Source organism: Macadamia integrifolia, chromosome 13 (genome assembly GCF_013358625.1).
Source record: "Macadamia integrifolia cultivar HAES 741 chromosome 13, SCU_Mint_v3, whole genome shotgun sequence".
NCBI lineage: Eukaryota > Viridiplantae > Streptophyta > Magnoliopsida > Proteales > Proteaceae > Macadamia > Macadamia integrifolia.
In genome coordinates, this window is record NC_056569.1 from 18200281 (window position 1) to 18221536 (window position 21256).

At 38.4% G+C, this 21256-nt stretch overlaps 2 protein-coding genes across 5 annotated transcripts; one reads left to right on the plus strand and one right to left on the minus strand.

Annotated features, from left to right (window-relative positions):
* Window positions 1-735: 735 nt before the first annotated feature.
* On the plus strand, window positions 736-1552 carry LOC122059061 (probable sugar phosphate/phosphate translocator At3g14410). The gene is made up of 2 exons (XM_042621763.1): window positions 736-979; window positions 1419-1552. Exons 1-2 carry the CDS (start codon window positions 736-738, stop codon window positions 1550-1552), a joined length of 378 nt encoding a protein of 125 aa, XP_042477697.1.
* A 3619-nt stretch (window positions 1553-5171) lies between these two features.
* Window positions 5172-14999, minus strand: LOC122059557 (cell division control protein 2 homolog). 4 transcript variants are annotated; one of them, XM_042622409.1, is made up of 10 exons: window positions 14431-14582; window positions 14267-14340; window positions 13819-13866; window positions 13479-13660; window positions 10788-10908; window positions 9313-9486; window positions 6375-6538; window positions 6165-6252; window positions 5977-6030; window positions 5172-5472 (listed from the first exon to the last, which is right to left on the minus strand). In XM_042622409.1, exons 3-10 carry the CDS (start codon window positions 13825-13827, stop codon window positions 5389-5391), a joined length of 876 nt encoding a protein of 291 aa, XP_042478343.1. In that variant the 5' UTR covers window positions 13828-13866; window positions 14267-14340; window positions 14431-14582; the 3' UTR covers window positions 5172-5388. The 4 variants fall into 4 exon arrangements, with proteins under 4 accessions (XP_042478343.1, XP_042478341.1, XP_042478342.1 ...); XM_042622407.1 differs by lacking the exons at window positions 14267-14340; window positions 14431-14582 and adding an exon at window positions 14793-14998; XM_042622408.1 differs by having other exon boundaries at window positions 14267-14592.
* Between the last annotated feature and the right edge of the window lie 6257 nt (window positions 15000-21256).

Sequence of the window (21256 nt, forward strand, 5' to 3'; positions counted from 1 at the left end):
ATCAAGTAGCCCAAAAAGGGAGGCCATCTTCGGCTGATCAGTTTTCCTAAAGAATCCCAGTTTTCATGAATCCATTTGCTCACCATGTCGAGCTTTAGCCTTTGTTGGGAAACTCTTATGGCCCACCCGGAGCCCAACATTCCAATACTACCTTCAATCCACAATGACCTATCATACCCCGGGGCTTGAAAAGAGGGTGCTTGACACAATGTCAACTATGGTGCGAAAGAAAGAAATACTTTTACTCCTTGATAATGAACGATCTTGAGCCTTCCACACATCTGATCCCTTTCCAACGAGTAGAAAGCCTAAAAGGGATTATCATTGTCTGAGGCCTATTAAGGGAGGCCAACTTTGGCAGCTAGCTATCCAAGATACGTCCTACATACCCAAATTACGCTAGTAACCCCTTTGAGCCTAGCCTATCTTCTCAAAAACACATATCAGTCGTCCATTAAACAATTCTCGAACTCCTTTTGATGGTATCCCATTAAAGTCTTTAGTGGTACGGCTAAGAAGTTCAACCTTTCATGTTCGAATGGCACCAAAGCAAAAGAGAAAATTTTCTAAAGAGAAGGTTGTGCATCAAAATGGTTTTCTCTCTCTCTTTAAAAAAACAAAAAACAAAAGAAAAAAAAAAAGGCCAGCTCATAAGCACTCCAAAAACACAAAATTTCAATTAGCATAACCAGAGTTCTTTTTTCTTGCAGTGCTCTATGCCTATTTATTCCTTGGATGTTCTTGGAGAAGCCGAAGATAAATGAAGCTGGGACCTGGACATTTCAACCAACTATGCCACTTCTCAACTGCCTTTGTACTTTTGCACACATCCTGTCGGTTTTCCTTGTGATCTCACATACAAGTGCCCTAACCATCCAGGTTGCTGGAGTTGTCAAAGATTGGGTGGTTGTCTTACTGTCAGCTGTTTTATTTGCGGATACAAAGTTGACAGTTGTAAACCTGTTCTGTTATGACATTGGTAAATAACAGTGGCAACTCTCTTTTTGAATTTCCTTTTTTGGCAATAGAAGAAACTTGGTATGCTGCTTAGAGACGGGTGATATGCATCCTGGGATACATGCACATTCTACTTCGATTGATCTGGATGCAGAGTGTCTAAATCGTAGGCCAATCCTTGGGAGGTTCATAGACCTAGAATGTTCATATTTCCTGCAACCTGGGATGTGTGCCACTCTTCAGGATGCTTGAGTTTTCCTTGATCAAATATAGATTGAATTTCTTATTAATGTGTTTTGAGGGGAAAAATAAAAGAGAGATGTAGCTTTTTTGTGTAATTGGTTGTGTAGATTATGACACTCCCAAAACCCTGCAGTGGTGTTATCCTCGTGCACTGGGTACGTTCTTTTGTTTTTTTCTTTTTTCTTTTTTAACATGAGAAGTTGTGTTTGCTTATGCAGCTATTGCTGGTGTAGCTGCATACAATAATTACAAGTTGAAGAAGGAAGTTTCAAAAACCAACACCAAGGAGTCTCAAAATGATGAAGCAGTACCGCTGGTCAACACCTCGACTTCTCAGAGAGCAGACGCATAGAAAGATGGATTCCGCTAGTGATTTTTTCTGTGGGTAATGTAAACTCTAGTGCAAAAAATTGGTAAATTAATGTTTGCTCATCAAATTGTTGTTATTTTCTTAAATGACATAGGTGCTTAACCTTCACCTTGGGCGATGCTAAAGATTCTTTACCTGAACGGACACATTGGGAAGGATAGAAGAGATTATGTAGAGGTGCACGGAGGCTTTAGAGTTGGGGAGAGAAATGATGAGGGAACCTCAGTTATGGACTTTGCAACCGCCTATGATCTATCCATTGCTAACACGCTTTTCACAAAAAGGGGAAGAAAACTTAATTACTTACAAAAGTGGACAACATTCTAGTCAAATAGACTTTTTCCTCACTAGAAGACATGACAGATGGATGTGTAAGAATTGTAAGGTCATACCTGGGGAGAGTTTAACCTCTCAACATAGACTGTTGATCTTGGACATGTGCTTCAGTTTACTGAAAAAGAAAACGAGAAATCAGGTGTGCCCTAAGGTTAGGTGGTGGAGATTGAAAGGAGAGTCAGTAGGGTGCTTTAGAGATAAGGTGGTGAAGCATGAAAAGTGGGATCGGGAAGAGGACGCCAACACGATGTGGAATGTAATGGCAGATTGCATTAAGAAAGTTGTTAAGGAGGATCTAGGGGTGGCTAAGGGTACTAAGTTGGCCCCCTAGAGAGACTCGGTGGTGGGATGCTGAGGTCCAAGCTGCAATCAAAACTAAGAAAGATAATTTTAAAACTTGGTAAAGGACTAAGGAAGATGAAGACAAAGAGAGATATAGGGCAGCCAAGAATGAGGCAAGAAATACTGTGGGGATAGCAAGGGCGAGAAAATACGATAATTTCTACAACAATTTAAATACCAAGGAAGGGGAAATGGCTATCTATAAGATAGTTAAAATTCGAGAAAGAAAGTGCAGGGATCTCGACCAGGTTCGATGTATTAAAAGTGAGGATAGCAGAGTGCTTGTGAAGGATGAAGACATAAAAAGGAGATGGGATGAGTATTTTTGTAACCTGCTTAACGGACACATCCCTAATAGGAGTGGTTCGAGTAGTTGGCCCCACAACATGAACCATAGATATGTACGCAAGATAGGAGTGACCGAGGTTCGAGGACTTAAAGAAGATAAAAGTAGGAAAGACACCAGGTCCGGATGATGTCCCAATTGAAGTGTGGAAGAGTTTGGACCACTTGGAGTCGTTTGGTTAACCAAGTTGTTTAACAAGATTATGAACAGGAAAAAGATGTCTGATGAATGGAGGAGAAACATTATCATTCCAATTTACAAAAATAAAAGAGATATCCAGAACTACAACAACTATAGAGGCATAAAACTTATGAGTCATACTATAAAATTATAGGAGAAGGTCATAGAAGCTCGCTTAAGAAGAGAAACTTATATCTTAGAGAACCAATTCGGTTTCATGCCTGGAAGATCTACTACAGAAGCGATATACCCACTTAGAAGGCTTATGGAGAAAACCAGAACCTACAAGAGGGATCTTCATATGGTCTTCATTGACCTGGAAAAGGCCAACGACAGGGTTCCCATAGATTTAATCTAACAGGTTTTAGACAAGAAAAAATTGTCAAATAAATATATGGATATTATTAGAGACATGTATAAAGATGTAATGACTAGTGTGAGATCTTTGGGAGGCTAAGGTGCTGAGTTCCCAATTAATATCAGGTTACATCAAGGATCTGCATTGAGCCCCTACCTATTTACATTTGTCATGGATGATTTAACCAAGAATATTCAAGGAGAGGTCCCGTGGTGTATGTTTTTTGCAAATGATATTGTTCTAGTCGGTGAAACAGTAACAGAGACTAATAATAAGTAGGAACTATGGCGACGTACTTTGAATCAAGAGGTCTCAAGATAAGTAGAACGAAAACAGAATATATGAGGTGTAACTTCAGTAGATTGAGGATTGATAGCGAGAAAGTGAAAATTGAGGGGAGAGAGATCTTGCAAAGTGATTACTTCAGATATCTGGGCTCTACGTTAAACAAAGAATGTGAGATTAATGATGATGTTTCTCACATAATTAAAGTAGGATGGATGAATGGAGAAGGGTGTTTGGAGTGTTATGTGATCGACGTATTCCTTTAAATCTCAAAGGAAAATTCTAAAAGACCGACATAAGACCAACTATGATGTATGATGTAGAATGTTGGACAGTCAAGAATCGTAACATAGATAAGTTGAGTGGCTGAGATGAGGATACTGAGATGGATGTGCGATAAAACCCTAAGAGATAGGATAAAAAATGACTAGGTTAGATCGAATTTAGGAGTTGCCACAATCCAGGATAAGCTTAGAGAATGTCAGCTACGATGGTCTGAGCATGTCCAAAGGAGGCCCTTGTATGCCCCAGTACGAATGAGCGATCAGATGCAGATGAATGGAGCTAAAAGGGCTAGGGGCAAACCAAAATTGACCATTGGTGAGTTAATTAGTAGAGACATGCAAAAGTTAAGTCTTCACCCAAGTATGACATCTAACAGCTGCCTGGAGGGCTACGATTCAAGTTGCAAATGGGTCGTGAGTGGAATGCCCCAAAGAGTTTTTTTTTTTTTTTTTCAAATGCTTGCTGATCCATATAGCCAACCCCATTTAGTTGGGATAAGGCTAAACTTTGTTGTTGTTGTTGTTGCTAAGAACCCTAAGCCCCAAACTACTAGCTCATCGTACTTTGTCCCTTCCACGATTGAGCAGTCTGTATTTGTTTTCTCTCTTGTTTGCCTTGACTCAAGGTTATGTAACTCTCTTCTTCCAGACATTCTGGAATCGACGCCATGGGAAAGGTAGACCTAATAGTAGGAAGATATGAGCAGTGACGCAATTGCATGGCTGGGAATGCTTTGCATCCATGAAATGGGGGTAGAAAGAAGAAGGGGATAGGCGCGGGTGAAAAAAGGGAGGTGGGTATAAAACTGTCAAAAACACTCAACTGAGGGATGAATACTTTTTGGGGTAGTTTTATAAATCCAAACTTAAAACAATATATTTTTGTTAACTAAAACATAAGTTGGGTAATTTTGTAAAAAACAACCCAAAAGTGGGTAATCAAGTAATTTTCTATTTTTTTCGTTTTCCCGACTACATAAGCAATAAATAGGTGGTCTGGAATTCAAAACTTCCCACTGCACGCCTCAAGCCAGATACGCTAGTAGCTGTCCTCGGATAGTGCAGCTACAGGTAATGGTTCTCTCGATTTGCAACCCCAGGAGGATGTGGCCAATCCAAAAGTTAAGTTTCAAGGCAATTGCATTCCCCGAATATGTAAAAAAGACTGCGCTTCCAAACTACATAAAATTCATTGTCAGACTACCAGCTCATCTTGGATAGAAACTTGTTATTGGAGGATGTTTCTCAATTCATCAGAGAGATTGAGGAGGGGAGGGGAAGGGAGGGGACAATTTTTTTCCCAACAATTTCAATGGTAGAAATTAGCAAATCCTGGACAGTTCCAAGAAATATATGCAAGTGGCAATGGGCGACTCTAATATATCTGTCACTCAAGATCTACACAACACTACTACTAGCTGAAAATCATTTTTTAACACTATTTGCCTTTTAACTAAAGAAAATCTAAAATGCATGCCAACTATATGCAGCTTTTTCTTTACATGCACATGCAATGAGAAAAAACACAACTCCGAGACTCGGTTCAATGCGATTTAAACCAGATACAGGGGCAAAATAAATATAATAGCTGAAAAAGACAATATCATAATCCCACAATTAAACCCCACAAGTAACTATTATCCACATACTTGCCAAAACAATTTTCAGAGATGAAGATATACGAAGGTCAAAGTTCAAGATCATCAAAGTATTCATGCTTGAGGGCACTACGCACTGTAATTCTTTTACTTGGGTCCAAGCACAGCATTCTCTGCAAATTTACAAGGGCATGTATAAGTAAAGGCATCGATAAGTATTCCATACCCATGTGTCTAGGCACAGTAGACACGACTGGGTAGCATTCTTTTTTCCATAACTATATATCATTTTTGTTGGAAAAAAAATATTACTGAGAAGATTCTCGGCACCAATCAAAGGTGTCACTCCCAGACAAGGTCAGAGACCAAAAATAATTCAATAACCACCATGTCGTCCGGATCTTATAAATGGACATAACTTTGGCACTCGGAACAAATTCTTAATAGATCTTATAACATTCAAAAAAGGGAGACCAAGGTTCCTTTTGCCGGAAAATCCCCTTGTGAATGGTTTGAAGGTTCTGGAGAAAACAATAAAGGCATCCAATATTTTCTATGATACTATAAAAGCTTTACCTTTCCTGATTATTCTATAGTATGCCTCAGTTGAACTAGTCAAAGAGTTCTATACTTTCATGCAACTTTGCCTCAAAATATCAGAAAAAAAGCTAACTTACAGAAAGGAGATCAACTCCAGTGGCTTCAAGAGTTGGAAACTCAGTTGTCAGGTCCTGCACCATAGAAACATTATTCAAATCTCTTAATCTTATATATTCTGAGTTCATCTTCCTAAAAGAATTGACAACTTTTAAGAATTTGAGTCAAATATCCAAGAAAATATCAACCGCACAATAAACCCAATTACTTTAGGGGGACATTTGGGGGTGGCAGGGACGAATTTGGATGACAATTCCACTCCATGCCAGGTTTCATTATTCGGAGTACCTAAGTAACTGCAGAGAGGAGACCACATATGAATATGAAACACTAGGGAGGATTATAATACATGCACACTAAATATCAATAAGAAGATACATGCACAAAAAATAATGCGACTCTAAATGAGCAATAACACCTGAAAATCTCTCTAAGTACTGAAATTTCAGTCTCCTCACCGAACAAAACTTTCCCATTCACCATCTCAGCAAATATACAACCCACAGACCACACATCAACCGGAGTTGAGTAATAGCGAGACCCGAGGAGGATTTCTGGTGCTCTATACCAGATCGCCACTACCTGAAAGGAATATTATGAAGGTATTAAGGAATCAAAATGGAACGTATTATGCATTTGGCAAGAACTACAAAGCCGAATTGTCAATGTAGGAACTGTGATACATCATATCCCTCTAAAAGTTCATGTACAAACATTTGGAAAAAGGTGTTTGGCCAACCTTAGACATAAAATGCACCTGTATAATAGTCCAACTCCGTATTCTGGTTGCTCTTGAGAAATTAGAAATCCAATAATGTATCTACTTTCTAAATTTTTTTTAAAAGCCCTCAAAAGAATTACTAGCAAACCATCAAATATATATATATATATATATATAAACGAAAATTTTAACACATTTACTAATATTCCTCTAAGGTGGTTGGGGCTATGCTGCCCCCATGGTTAAAAGATTTTATGCAAAACAATCTGCAAACAAGATATGGAGTAGGATATACAAGGGAAAAGGTAGGGGTGCTTTGGCCAAACGTGGTACTTCACTTTAATACAAAATATGATTGAATTGCATGCAACTGACACTCATGACATATTCTGAGGGAGATGTAGCAGCTAAATTCCAGTGTCGGCTACTGCTGTTTTCTTCGATTACTGGCTGCTTTATCAGAGTGGAAATATTGGGGGTTTCCTCTGCTGGCTATGTCAAAGAGGCACAGGAGGGAATGATACACAAACGTGTACCCTCGTATAAGATCTCATTTCTTCTATTAGCTTAAACGCCTCATTACTTCTTGCTTCCTTTTATGTTTTGAAGGGCGGTAAAATCAATAAAATTGGCCTTCGTAGTTTGGTGTGGGTTGATAGTATAGCCAAACTTTTGGGTTCCTTCAAAATTTCCGGCAAAAATTTGATGCAAAATCATGGCTCAACCGGGTTGACCCTTCTGGCAATCTCGACCAAGACTAACTGGATCTAAATTGGTTTTTTTGGGTTAAATAGGATAATTTACGATTTATTTCATTTTGGGGAATATATGTAATCTTTTATTTTGGGTAGTTGTAAGACAAGTAGGGAGTTACCAATTTGAGTTTTATTTTGTCTCCAATTTTATTGGTATAGGTTTTAGGAAGTAATTAGGAGATGTTAGTCTTAACTCTTAAAACTTTAATTAGGAAGTTTTTCTAATTTCCTTTTATTACAAGTAGGAATGTAACCCAATACATTGTGCAAGAGTTGAAGAATGAAGTTTGTTGAGTTGTTTTAGTGACGGATGGGTATTTGACAAGGTCGTGTGACCATTCTCTCTCTTTCTCGCTCTCTTCTTCTTCATATTTGGCATTGGTTTTACTGTTCTTTAGAGGTTAGGCGGTAACAGCAGGCCATCTTGGCCTCTGTTATATCTCTCTCTCTCCTCTCCTTCCTCCCTGAGATTAGGGTTGAAGGAATCTCCTCCCTGGGCGATTTAATACTTGAAGATTCAGCCCCAAAACCCTTCCTGTGGTGTGGAATAACACCTGCAACTACCGCTGGTTTCAGTACCAGAGCCCTGCAGCTTGACCTATGTTCAATTCTGGACGTTGGGTGCTGCTGGATCAATTATATAGGCCTAGGCAACTCTTCATCTTGGAATTCCAAGGTCATTTGAACCTCATTCCAAGGGCTACATCGATTTTCTCTCCTGGACCTCCGTTGGAATTTCTAGTCAAAAGGTTGAAGAAGATGGTCTCTTCACTGTTATTCTTCTTTGAGGTTTTATACTCTCAAAATACCCATTCCCCCATTCTTATTTACAGTTTTCTAAATTGAATTATTTCCCTTTCCCAATTTACCCTTTACACTATCATATTACCATACTTGGCTTATGTTGAGAAGTGCTAACAATTATGACTACAAACTTCAATTTCAATATAAAACTGCCATTATTCTTTGTTATTTGGTTAATGCAGTCCTGAATGGGCACATAAGCATTCCAAGGTTTTAAAACTCGACCTCGCCAACCATCTCGCTATCCCAAAAAATTGAGATCTGCGAGATCTCGCCGAAACCTTGTATTTTTTGGGCGATCGACTCGCTAGTAGATCTCGGTAGGCATATGGCCTTTGTAGGCCCTGAAATTGTGTATTAACCCTATTTTAGCCATTCTAAACACAATGGAAATATCATATTTGCAAAAAAAAAAAAAAACTCAAAATGGTACTTTGACTTCGTACCCTATGTAAGTAGTCTCCGACTCTTTGGACCTTAGGCTAGTATGCTCTATTCCACAATCAACACGACAAAACATAATCGTAAGAATTTAAAAGACATCACATATAAGAAAAGCAACTCCAAATGTAGATGAGGAGGTAATACTCTCTACTCTTTAAGCTTCAATGAGTGTAGGACTGAAGATCATCAAGCGAAAGCAGCAAAGTCCTTGCTCCTTGGTGTTTTTTCTTCAAAAAAGTAGAGAGGAGCGAGATATTGGCGAGATTTAGCGAGATCTGGCATCGCCATTCATCTCATCTCACCTTTTTAAAAAAACGAGATATTAGCAAGATCTCAGCGACATCTCACCGAGTTCTTAAACCATGAAGCATTCCAATTCCGATTTTGGAATCCAGATCCACATCAAAATCCCAAGTAAAACAAATACAAGTTAAAACAAGTATTGAGAATTGAGAAGAAAATACCAAGCTGAAAACTACAAACAATACTCGCAACTACAATGAATAATAATCAAGTTCCATTGCAATCGAAAGCTAAGAAATAGATATCACTCTTTAATACATAGATGCCAGGTTAAGAAGAAACTGACGAAAAGATAGAAAGACCAGAATACATAATGCAACGTACTTTACCTCTTCAGTAAGTATCTTCAATGGAATTTCAAAAGCCCTGGTTGATCCAAACCCTGCAAGCTTCAACGTATTGGTGCCTTCTTGTATTAGCAAATTTTCGGGTTGTAAGTCTCTATGGAGAACTCTATGAGAATGGCAATATCCAATTCCGCAGAGAATCTGATGGAGAAACCTCTGAGAAGGAAAAGTAAAATCACCTGGTGAGGTTTAAAAACAAGTACCTATTTAAATAATAGTTAATACTCGTCAATCCAGCAAGATTGATAATTGTACACTGGTAGGAAAAAAGCTATGAATCAAGTATCATATAAACATGCAAACCTACAGCTAACTATAGAAGGATAGCAATACAACCACCTATAGTTTAATTTAATTTTTTTCAGTATTGGCATAACTCTTGTCACGAAATGTACACTAAATCTCCCAATGTGGCAGTCGAATATGTTTGGAAAAGTTAAGTTTATTCTTCTAACCATAGTTGTCAAGGTGACTGATGCAGATACACACCCGTGGAGCCATCTATACTCATCTGGGTATCCAGACGGATATGAGCCAGATCCATATTTGGTTATTTGGTCTAGTAGGATTTTAAGAATTTACTTTATTTAGGAAGATTGTCTTTAATTTTATTTTAATTTTAGCAAGTTGGGTTCATATAGAATTTAGAGTCTTAATAGAGTCGATTAGCTTAGTTATGGTAGTTTACTATTTCAGTTGAGTTTTTATTTCTGTTTTTTATTTTTTCTTTAAATTGGTTGTAACCAATAGACAAATCAGATTGAAGAATGAAGTTATGAGTTGAATATTGTGGAGTATGCCGGTGGGCTATGCGTGTGTGATTCCCCCCCTTCTTGTGCGAATCATCTCTCTCCCTATAACTTTGAGTTCCATCTCAGGTTTTCTTTCCCTTCCCCTACCAGCCCTCCATCAGTGATTAAGGCGGTGGAGGGGCGCTCAGGCACCCTAGTGGTCCCCCCTCCCAAATCCCATATATCTAGTATAGACACATCACAAACATCCATTGAAAGACCAAACAACTAGTTTGTTGTAAAAACCAGCAATTAAATATAAATTTAACAAAGACGATATTTTAGTAAAATTCAATGATACTTGATATGTCACATGGGAACAGAATTGATTCCAGCAAAAAATTAGCAATAAAATATAACGGCATGAACAGATACAACAACATAGCAAGGTTTAAAATTCAATGATTCCAAGTAACCCAAGCCTTATCTTGTACACTTCCAAATAAAATGGCTAGGAAGAAAAAATCTATATTATATACAAACAGAATAAGGCGCCTGCCCAGACACCAAGGCGGACCAAGGCAGCCAAGGCGGTCCCCTTACCTACATCTAAGGCGAGGCATCACCTTGACATCCTGAAGGTGCCTAGATGCCTAGGCAACGCCTTGACAACTATGCTTCTAAAAGAATGTAGAGATTTCTACAAAGAGGAAAGATCTCACCCACTTTTATTAAAGACGGATTCAAACCAAGACCTTGATGCACAGCCATGTAGTTCTTCAAATCCATATCCAGATACTCAGTAACAACGTACATTTTTCCCTCACAGCTCACTACATCCTGCAACCTGTTATCCAGAATCAATTGATAACTTGTAATGAAAAGAGTCAATTAACACAAGAACCCATCAATACCAACCCAAGAAATATGTCCACTAAAAAGAAAGCAATATCACATTCCAAAACATATATGGACAACAATCTCTTCAGCTAAATACCATAAACCACACCAGCTAGCCAAAGAGAAACCTCTACTCTTAAATTACTCAAGTTAAAAGCTTCCCAAGGAAAAATAACCAAGTTAGAATGCCAAACCTCGGTGGAACAGGCAAGCACCAAGGTCTCCCAGCCTTATAAATCCACTGCCATCTGAAGATTTAACTGTTCTAATTTTGTCTTTTGCAGAGGAACAATTTCTACCGCTAGTCTCCTGATCATATTTCTTATAGGAACTCTGCAACCTTTGTTCTCTTTATGTTTCTAGTGACTCTAATGGATAGATCTAGATTCATATGGAAACTGGTCATTAAGTACAGCCTAAATCTGGTCGGTTCAAACTGATTGTACTTAACCTTTTTTTAGTGTTCCTTACCTATTTCCTGTTTAATACTTTGCATTGAAATTGTTGTTATTCTAACATAGAGTTAGCTGCCTATAATTATGTTTAGGCTTGCTTAGCCTTGTTGGCTTAAGACTTTAATACTTGGCTGAGTGATGCCTAATTCCTGACCCCTATAGCAGCTGAACAAATATTGCATAGTTTAATGTATGTAGCTTAGGATTACTATTGTTTATAGCTATTGTTATCACTATTAACTCTCATATGCACTTCGTGCTTAGTTTAATACAACCTTAGGTGTATTGTGGTCCACCATAGATTAACCTTGTTCTCCTTATGGTTAAGCTTAATTTTCTAGGTTTAATACTACAGCAAGCAACCTCCAAGTTTTGTTGCTCAGGGGGAGTCTAGTATGGTGTGCAAGCTCAAGAAGTTTTTACATGGTTTGCAACAGTCTCCTCAGGCATGGTTTGGCAGGTTTATTGAAGTGGTTCTTGAATCTGGTGTAGGGAGTTCAGGCTGATCTGATACGATTGCTCAAACCATGATCCTATGTGACCAGAACAGGGAAACTCCAAGGCTGCTCCTCTCCAGAGAAATTCAACCACACAAATTCATCAAGTCCCCCTCCGCATAAAGACGGACACTATGAACAAAGTAGAGATGGATAAAATCAAAACCACTTTGTGAAAACTTAATGAAGCACCGTACCAGCAATAGGTCACAATAAGGGGAGAAATTGACTAAGATCGTTTATCATATGCAGCAAATATCAATAACTACAACCAGAAAGGAGTTATGTAAGCATGTTGACGAGAAGGCTTTTAAGGGGTAAGGTGAAAACTAAACAATATCAGTCTAGGTAGTGAGGAAAGATCTGATGACAATTCCTTAATATCTGGTGAGTTATGTTATTCTACTTTTCTTTCCTGACAATTAAAATATTTATGGTGAGTTTGATTTTTTTTCCCTTTTTCTTCCCAATAAGTTAAAAAAATTATACTGAATAGAGGAAATTTGAAGATTCCAAACAAAATAGGATAGACTTATTAGAATAAACTTAAAAAGTCAAACCTCATATTAAGGAGAAATCAATCAATCAAATGCCCTCAACCTAAGAAATTGAAGTAAAAAAGTTGGAAGTTTCCTTGCTCATTTGGCAACGCTATATATGTGACTCTATAGGCAACATGTGTGGCCATGTTCACTGAGGCCTGAGGATGCCCCAGTAAGGAAGAGTGATTTGATTCAATTTCAATGAACTACAAGAGCTAAGAGCATGCCTAAAACAACCATAGAAGAAGTGGTGAGAAATGACATGCTTAGTCTCGACATTGTCCCAAGTATGACCTTGGATAAAGCATATTGGAGGGCTAGGATTCATGTTCCCGACCCCATTTAGCTGAGATTCTCTTGCCTTGTGGGCAGGGCAACTTTCCTCTTACTCTCACCAGTACACTCTCATCTTTTCTCCTCCCACCTCCCCTATTCTCTATCCCTCCATCTTTTTTTTTTCTTTTCTTTTTTTTTTCTTTTCCCTCTCTCTCTCCCTCTATTGTGTTTTGTATGGATCCATACAGCCGACCCCTTTAAGTTGGATAAGGTTGAGTATGTGGTTGTTGTTGTTATGGAGTAGAATCCTTGTTCCCAACCCAGAATAGTCGGGAGAAACTTACTTGAGTTTTTAGCTCTTTTCTATGATTATTGCGAAACTTGATTGTTCAAGAACCATAGAGCACCAAGAGAAAAATCTATAGGAGAACAAACAAAGCCATAGTCTAGACAGACAGTTTCATGAGCCCTTCTAAATTTCTAATGCTAATAAGCAAACAATCTCATTCCTATATGCCCTGGTAAAGAAGAAAGGCCATTTATTTGCCAACAAAGCTACTACTGACGCAACATCAGGATTTCACATTTTAAGTCCAAGATCCAAGCAAACATATTGGGGAAAGCAATGGTCATTTTGCCCCCATCTCAAGGAAAAAAATTTACACCCTACATATATTCTTTTTTTTTTTTAAATGTAGAACACACCCTACAATCGATAAAGGAACCACTAAGATTTTCAGAAAAAACCTGATTATGTTAACATGCTGCAACGCTTTCAAGATGGCTATTTCCCTTAACGCCCAGCCAGGAACTCCTACTCCATTCCCCAAGTGAATCTTTTTTGCAGCAAAAAACTCGTTTGTCTCACGCTTCCGCCATTTGTAAATCTTACAACAATTTCCTTCTCCAAGCTTCCCAATTTTCTCATACTGCCAGATTTACAAAGTTATAACCCAAGCATGGAAAGAAAAAGAAAATGGAAGCCTTCTTAAATTTTCTTGAACTCCCATATTCACCATGTGAGGAGCCACAACAAACAAACAAACAAACAAAAAAATAATCTCTAGCATGAATGGGGATCCTTTACCTTTTCCATCAAATCCAAGCCAAATTTCTTCACTGCACAAAGAAAAATCTGAAGAAAAACATCAAAAAGATGAGATGGAAAAAAAAAAAGGAGTCATGCACATGCTCAACTGCAAAGTAAGCTACGAGGACAGTAAACCAAATTCAAGAATAATATAACAAACAAGATGAGCAAGGAAGTGAATACAACTATCAGAAATAAGATGAAGAAAACAACGACCTCCAGAAGCAAGCAAATAGTACCTGGAATCCACATGAAAACATTAATGTGTTTGGTTGTATAATTCGTTGGAGTTATTTTTCTGATTTGACATAGATTCTGTAGTGGGTGGTTTTGATGAATGTTATTAATCTTTGAGTCATTCTGAAAAACTGTTTGGTTACCCATAATTCTGTTATGCATTTCTTTCTAAAAACTGTTTGATTAACCTAAATGGAATCGAACATACCTTCACATTCACTGATTGACAAATAAACACTTGATCAAACGATTGCAAATTTTTTCGGCAGATCTAGGGTTTCCCTAAATCAAAAATCGCACACCTTCAATCTTCAAGACAATAGAAACCCTCTTCAAAGAAAAAATATGACTGGATCAACAACTCATAAGTACCCAGCCGGAGACAGACTTCAATCGTCCCTGAGAGAAGATCCAAGGAGGAGAAGGGCGATGGCAAGCAGCACAACCTCCATTGAAGTAATTCTTGGCAGTCGCGAGAGGGGGTTTCAAAAATAGTCGGAAGAGAAATCGTGGGAGACCGTCCTTGGTTGATATGCTTGAATCAACCACTGGTTTAAAACTAATTCATCTCCATGACAAAAACTTTAACTAATAATAGGATGAGAAGAAGAACAGATAAATTTCTAAGGACAGAAAATAGTAACTCTATCAAGTTCCAGAAGTCCCATCTATGATCAATCTGTTACTTTAAATTGTTGAATACCATAAGATCTATTTCTCAATTAAGCACTTACCTACAAGACTTGGGTTACTCCGTCACAGTTACTCCGTCACAGCAAGTGATGGTCAGATTTGCGCCGGAGGGTTACTCCGTCACAGCAAGCGCAATGAGTGTGGAAGATATGAAAGACAACAGATGGAAACAAAGTTCGAGAATGTTTCCTCACCGCTATTCACCCACCGTCCTAGGTTAATAAACCCCTATTCTCTTTTTCCCAAAATAAAAGGGGGGCAAAAAGGATTGGCGCATACTTTTGGCTCTTATGTGTGTTTGGAGAGAGAGAGAGAGAGAGAGAGAGAGAGAGTATAACGGTTCTAGGGATGTAAAAGAAGTCCGATAAGTCTCAACGCGCCTATAACCTGAACAGGGTCTAGCCTAAGATTTCAACCTATTAAGTGGACTAGGGTTGAGAATTTCAAGCTTGAGCCAGGTTGGGCTGGGCCTAGGTTGAGATATCAATTCAACCCAACCCAACCTTGTACATTAAGTATATAATAATATAAAGGGTGATTTATAGCAACCTCCTCTGGCGTTTCCTTTTATTACATCTTCTCCCTTAAAAATTCGTTTATTACATTTAAACCAAAAAATCTAACACCATTAGCATCTTTGTAGGGTCAATTTGTTAAGAGGATAGAATTTTACTGAAAATCCCATTTTTCCCTTATTGTCTTCAACATACCTACCTCCACTTGGATTCGATTTTGTTCGCATGGTTGGGTGGATAGAAGCTCTCAGGCGACTGTATCCATTCCACCACCAGCTCTCTCCGGCAAAGTCCTCTGAGGTGATAGTTTCCTTCGAGTTCTCTATCGGCAAAGTCTTCTCTGACTCTCAGGAAGGCTCCCTGTTAGAGCTGATTCTACTAATTGTTGGGGCTTGGCTTTTTAAGGCATGTGGGAAGGAACTGCTAGTTGTAGGTTGGCAAAGAGGCCCGGAAGGTGAGGGTATCGTGTTGAACTCTTGGTGTCCAAAGTCAGGGGTCAAAGATGGGACCTTGGAGTGGAAGGTGATTGGCGTGAAGGAGCATGCAGGGGTGTTTGTTTATAAAACAGTGCGGTCATGGGTTGTTGAGCACTTGTTCTTCAATTTATTCAGCCCGAGAGATTGAACACTGCAATCTAACGAGGCCTTTTGAGGCTGCTACTTTACCTGTTATCTAATTGACTACTACTACCACTGAACGTCTAGGCACCCTTCATTGATTTGAATTTTACTCTTTGACAATTTTGTATTTGGATATGGTGCTCAATTGCAGATCCCTGTCCCATAACTTCTAAGAGAAGATTATCGATTAGATATACAATGGTGCAGTTCTCTGTTTCCTCTTGCACAAAAGTTTTGTCATGAGAACATGAAAAGCATTATCGATTTTGTGAGGTGAGTTTTCTCACTACTGATGCATAGTTGTGTTTCTGGAGAACTACTATTGATAAGGAACCCAGCGACACTATACTGTCTGTCATACTTCTTCGAGTTCTTTTTTCCCAATCCATGACCTATTCTTCATACCAAAAACTCGGATAGTGATATTAAGTGGGTTCGAATTTCTCACAAGTGAAGCGCAGTGTTGCGTCCAGTTCTCATAATCAGTGATAGGTTTCAATATAGGGAATAATACAACTAAAACCTTGAACCTTCGCCAGAGACTTCAGACCACCCTCGCCGGAAATAGCATCTCCTCTTCACTGTAGGGCGTCCTTCTCCTTGGGTTTGTGATGAGTGTTGGTATATAAGAGATAGGAGGGGTGTTATAGGTATATAAAGTGTTAGGGGTAATTTTGTCTTCTAAAATTCAAGACTAACACCTCTCTTATGGTGTTAGATTTTTGGGTTTAAATGTATAAACGGATTTTTAGGGGGAGGATGTAATACTGGCAAACGCCAGAGGAGGTTGATGTAAATCACCATAATATAAATATGTTATTGCTTATAGAAAAAGGTCTACAAAAAGTCCTTTGTTTTCCACAATCTACATATATATATGAAAACTTTGGTCTTTGGCCTCTACAAATCATCGAGATCAAGCAACCGAGTAACCAATAGTACTGGCTGGGCTGGGTTGGGCTAATACTGCCCAATCAGCCTCCATCAAGGCTAGGCTAGGTTGGGCCTAGGCTAAGATATCCCAATCCAGTCTAGGGTTGCGCTGGGCTTTGGGTTAAGTTAAGAGACCTTAGGGTTGAGCTTGGGTTTTAAAACCCAGCCCAAAACCAGCCCATTGACAGCCCTAAATAGTTCTATATGGTTCAAGGCTTTTGCTCTGGAGCTAGGCATTGCTAGTGTGTCATTTTTTATTTGTTTTTTTGGTAAAAAATGTGTCGGGTTGCCGCTTGCTTTACTTTGTATTATACATTGTTCAACTCAGGGCCTCCGGCTCTTCTTTTGACAAGAAAAAGAAGAATGGACACAATGAAAATCTGTAACAAAGTGGGGATGAAGACCGGAGATACTGAGTGGGTTGGAAAAGAAGGAAAGTATCTTGTTTACTACACCTTGACAAGATTTGAAATTATATTTTTTTGTTTCTTCAGACAAAGGTTGGCTGGGTAAGAAGTAAAAAATCAGCCTTTTCAAACACAATGAATCGGATAGATTCTATCCCAACAACCCTAGAATCGGCACTTGGATCTAAAAAATCATCGATTCTAGGCTTCCTTGGTGATGAGCCTGAAAGTGTACACGGCTCGAATCGTCCACCTAGTATGCCAACCCGACCACAACAAGGCATGCTCGATCATTGTTGGGGTTGAGCACTGAGCCTCCTGCTTGGCCATCTTAGGGCCGAGCCTCCTACTCGAGTAGTATGGGGTTGAGCCTCCTGCTTGATCATCCAAGGCATCCCCGACATTCAAGGTGTAACTCTTAATATCCTGCACCACCAGCTTAGCAAATCTTGCCAGCTTGCCAAATCCTTAGCGGATTTTATCCCCTGTTGTGCAAGGTAGTTGCCCAATTAATGACTCCAAATAAAGAGTCCATAACCGAAATAGCAGTATGAAATCAAGGGTGAATCCCTCAATATAATCCTACACTCCCATGATAAGAAAATATTCCAAGAATCTCCTCTGCATGACAAGGAGTCAGTTTCCTTATCAAACATAGACTCTCCATAGACTCCAAATAAGGCCCTGTTTCCTTATCAAACACATGTCAAGCACAGCAGCAAAGAGGATGAAGGTAATTGTCTAAAAACGAGATCGATTCTTTTATTGGAATTTAACCTATTGAAAGTTTTATGACTTTGGAATCGGAGAGTCCCCCGCCGGATCAACCCGACACTCTCTGTTTACTGTTGTTTCTGCATAGGAGCATCTAGGAACTTAAACTCTTGCATGGGAGTTTGGTTGATTAGATTGAGCCACATCAGATTGGTACCGTTCGTGGGAAACTATACAATGAACCCAGTTATCAAGATTTTGAAGAACGCAACTACAGAGTGAACCATGTTTTGAACTAATCAATTTGAAAAAAGTGTAATAAATTACAAGTGAAAGGAAGAGTAATATGAATATTTAAAAAGAGCAAGGGAGAAATGAGATGTAAAAATAAAAAAGTAGGGGAGCATAAAAAAAAAAAAGTAAAAGGTAGGAAATTTTAATAAATATTGACCAAGTATACGGGAGTGAGAGTAAATTTTCATTGTCTTATCACCATAAGTGACAGAATCTTTAGAGTGGTGTTGGTTTGAGCGTCTCGCCTTACATGTGAAAGATTTCACTACATGTTGGACGATATTGTCACCACATGTGTGACCCCAATAACATCGGATCTTTCCCTAGTTTATATTTTTCTATAGCTTTGAAAATAATACTAGGATAAATCTGATTAATAGCCCAATTAGTTAGGTTTAATTATATTGTTGGGATATTGATATACCTTCTATTCTTGCATATTATATATTTTGGTAAATATGTATGATTATATTTACCAGCTTTGACTTTCCGTTTATTTTCCATTAACATTTTGAATTGTTCCAATTTTGAAGAATGGAACTAATCCCTTAATGTTTTTCTGGCTATTATGATAATGGATTTTAATCTTAGAATTGATGGCTCTTCCAAGCCAGTGATTGTTAATTTTGTTCAAACTAATGTTCTTCATAAAAATGAGAGAAATCAAATAGGTTTATCTAAAGATCAGTGGGAGTAAGTTCATGAATCATAAATTTTTGTAGAACTATATTACTATAGATAAAATAATTATTTATCCACTAGTTAAGGGCTTGATTCCAAAAGCCTTCCAAAAGCATGTCACTGATAAAGGACTTATTAGTTCTTTTGATGTATTTTATTAGTAGGAGCTTTGCATCTGATTTTTTTTTTTTTTTTTTTTTTTGCATTTATGATGCATTATTATTGTTCTCAAGAATATACATACATATTTATTATGAACAATTGCCTATGTGTATATACTTGTTTATTTGTCTCTTTCAGAAAATTGAGGCTATATGTTGTGTACTTAAAAAGAAAAAGATAAATGATACATTTTGTTGTTTGATCTCTTGAAGATGTCCCTTCTTCTTCTATTGGAGCCCCTTTTATAGCCTAATTTCCACAACTTGGATAGTTATAATTGTCCTAATCGCTTGAAATTGTACAAGTGCCATTCCCCTCAACTAATAAGAACTCCACCCTTGGTTTATTTTATGCATTAGTCGGCCAAACCGTATTATATCGGTAATACGGTCAGCCTGCTCGATCATCCTAATTAGTCAATCTGACCTTATTCGGTCAGTCTGGCCAATCAACCTAATGGTTATTCTGACCGATCAACTCCTTAATACAAGGTTGTCATTTTTCGGTCAACTTGATTATTGATTAGCTTAATCAGTTAGTTCCTTAACACACTCGATCAGAAAATCAACATCGGATCGATCACTCCCCTGGTACATGTCTTTTAGGCCTGATTTGCTAAAATGGGATACCAACAAGATGATGCATAATAAGCTAGGGATAGGAAGAAACATCAATAAACGATTGATACATCAAAAACTTGGTGGAAAAGGAGAAATTAGAGGGAGGTCTTAATGTTAAGCAAGATGTCTATTTCTTTACATTTCATGGAAAGTGTCTCATTGTCTTTTCTGGGTTAGAAAAACAATAGTCAATATCACAGTTTCAATATCAGGATTCGGATCGGTGAATTCGTCACCAATGGATGATTTTAGCCAATTTTCAACAATTTTGCTTCCATTTTCGGCCAATTCTGATCTCTAACCAATTTCAGTCAATTCAAATTGGTATTGGCACTGGTCTATTCCATCTTTGATTCCATTTTTTGAAATCTTGTTCAAAATCTGAAACACAAAAGATGCAAGATACATAATTTTAATACCATAACGAAAAAGAAAAAGATTGCACATCAACAGTGATGGTTATTCAAAAATTCCAAACCAATCGTAACTCCCTAAATGGTAAAGAGTTACACACGATCGTTTTTTAAGTAGAGGTTTTGGTTTCAGTTCTCAGTTACACCATCACTTGTAACTCACGTTGCAGGAGATGTGTGAACACGCCGGAAAAGCACAATATTGGAGTTGATTAGAGATATGACAATAGGCATGATTGGGCCTAATTGAGATATATCGAACCTCCACCAATGTACAGTTTTATTGGATTCTAATATACCATATAAGCACATGGGTATTCCCCGAACTCCCGTTCTCGGAGCTCAAGGAGTGGGGGGCATATGATATACTATATACCTTGGTTGACTAGCCAATGGTCGTGTGGTCGCACCCCCCTAGTGTCGTTAATACAAGTTTAAGCTAAGCTCCTCACCTTGCAATAGATCCTGACATACTTCCAAGGGAGGTCCCCACTCTTGTAACCTTACTCAAGAAAGCAAACCTGGATTAGACGATTACCTAACCCTTAGTCACTGCCCATGGTCAGGTAAGGTTGCTTAACCCCCAAGCTACTTAACCCTGGACTCACCACGGTTGAATTAGCCATTAGAAGATCTAACCTTGGTCAAGTTAGCCATTGAAGGAAGCTAACCCAAGTTGAGTTGATCGTTATGATCCTAGCCAGGTCAGCCGCAATGAAGGATAATCCCTCCAATGGGGGGAAGGCCTATGGACACACGTTTGAGTCTCTCGACCAATGAGAAAGACCCAGATCACCTATATAAGAGGTGCTTAGTCAACCTTACAGGTAAGACTCTCAATCGACAGAATACTAAATGTAAGAATGAGTACCTTTGGATCTAACTTGGGCATCGATGCCTAGTCCCAGAGTCTCCTTTGGGCTGGCCCCTAATTTGTGTTGTGAAGGTTCGTGCGATCTAGAGCTATGCAGCAATATATTCTAAATAGATCTGATTCTTCTACTGGGGCGATAATTTAGATTTAGTGTCTTGAAAGATTTTGACACAAAATTCCAAATGTTAATAGTAAGACATTTCAAGACAGATCTAAACTGCCATCTCTATCACGCAAGAAATAAAAGAGCCCATCAGTTATAAATATGCCAC

Coding starts and splice junctions, on each gene's coding strand:
- LOC122059061 (XM_042621763.1), top strand. CDS start 736: ATGTTCTTGGAGAAGCCGAAGATAAATGAAGCTGGGACCTGGACATTT. Junction 980..1,418: donor CCTGTTCTGTTATGACATTG/GTAAATAACAGT, acceptor TTGCTTATGCAG/CTATTGCTGGTGTAGCTGCA.
- LOC122059557 (XM_042622407.1), bottom strand. Junction 10,909..13,478: donor CAGCATGTTAACATAATCAG/GTTTTTTCTGAA, acceptor TCTGGATAACAG/GTTGCAGGATGTAGTGAGCT. Junction 6,031..6,164: donor CCCCCAAATGTCCCCCTAAA/GTAATTGGGTTT, acceptor TCTATGGTGCAG/GACCTGACAACTGAGTTTCC.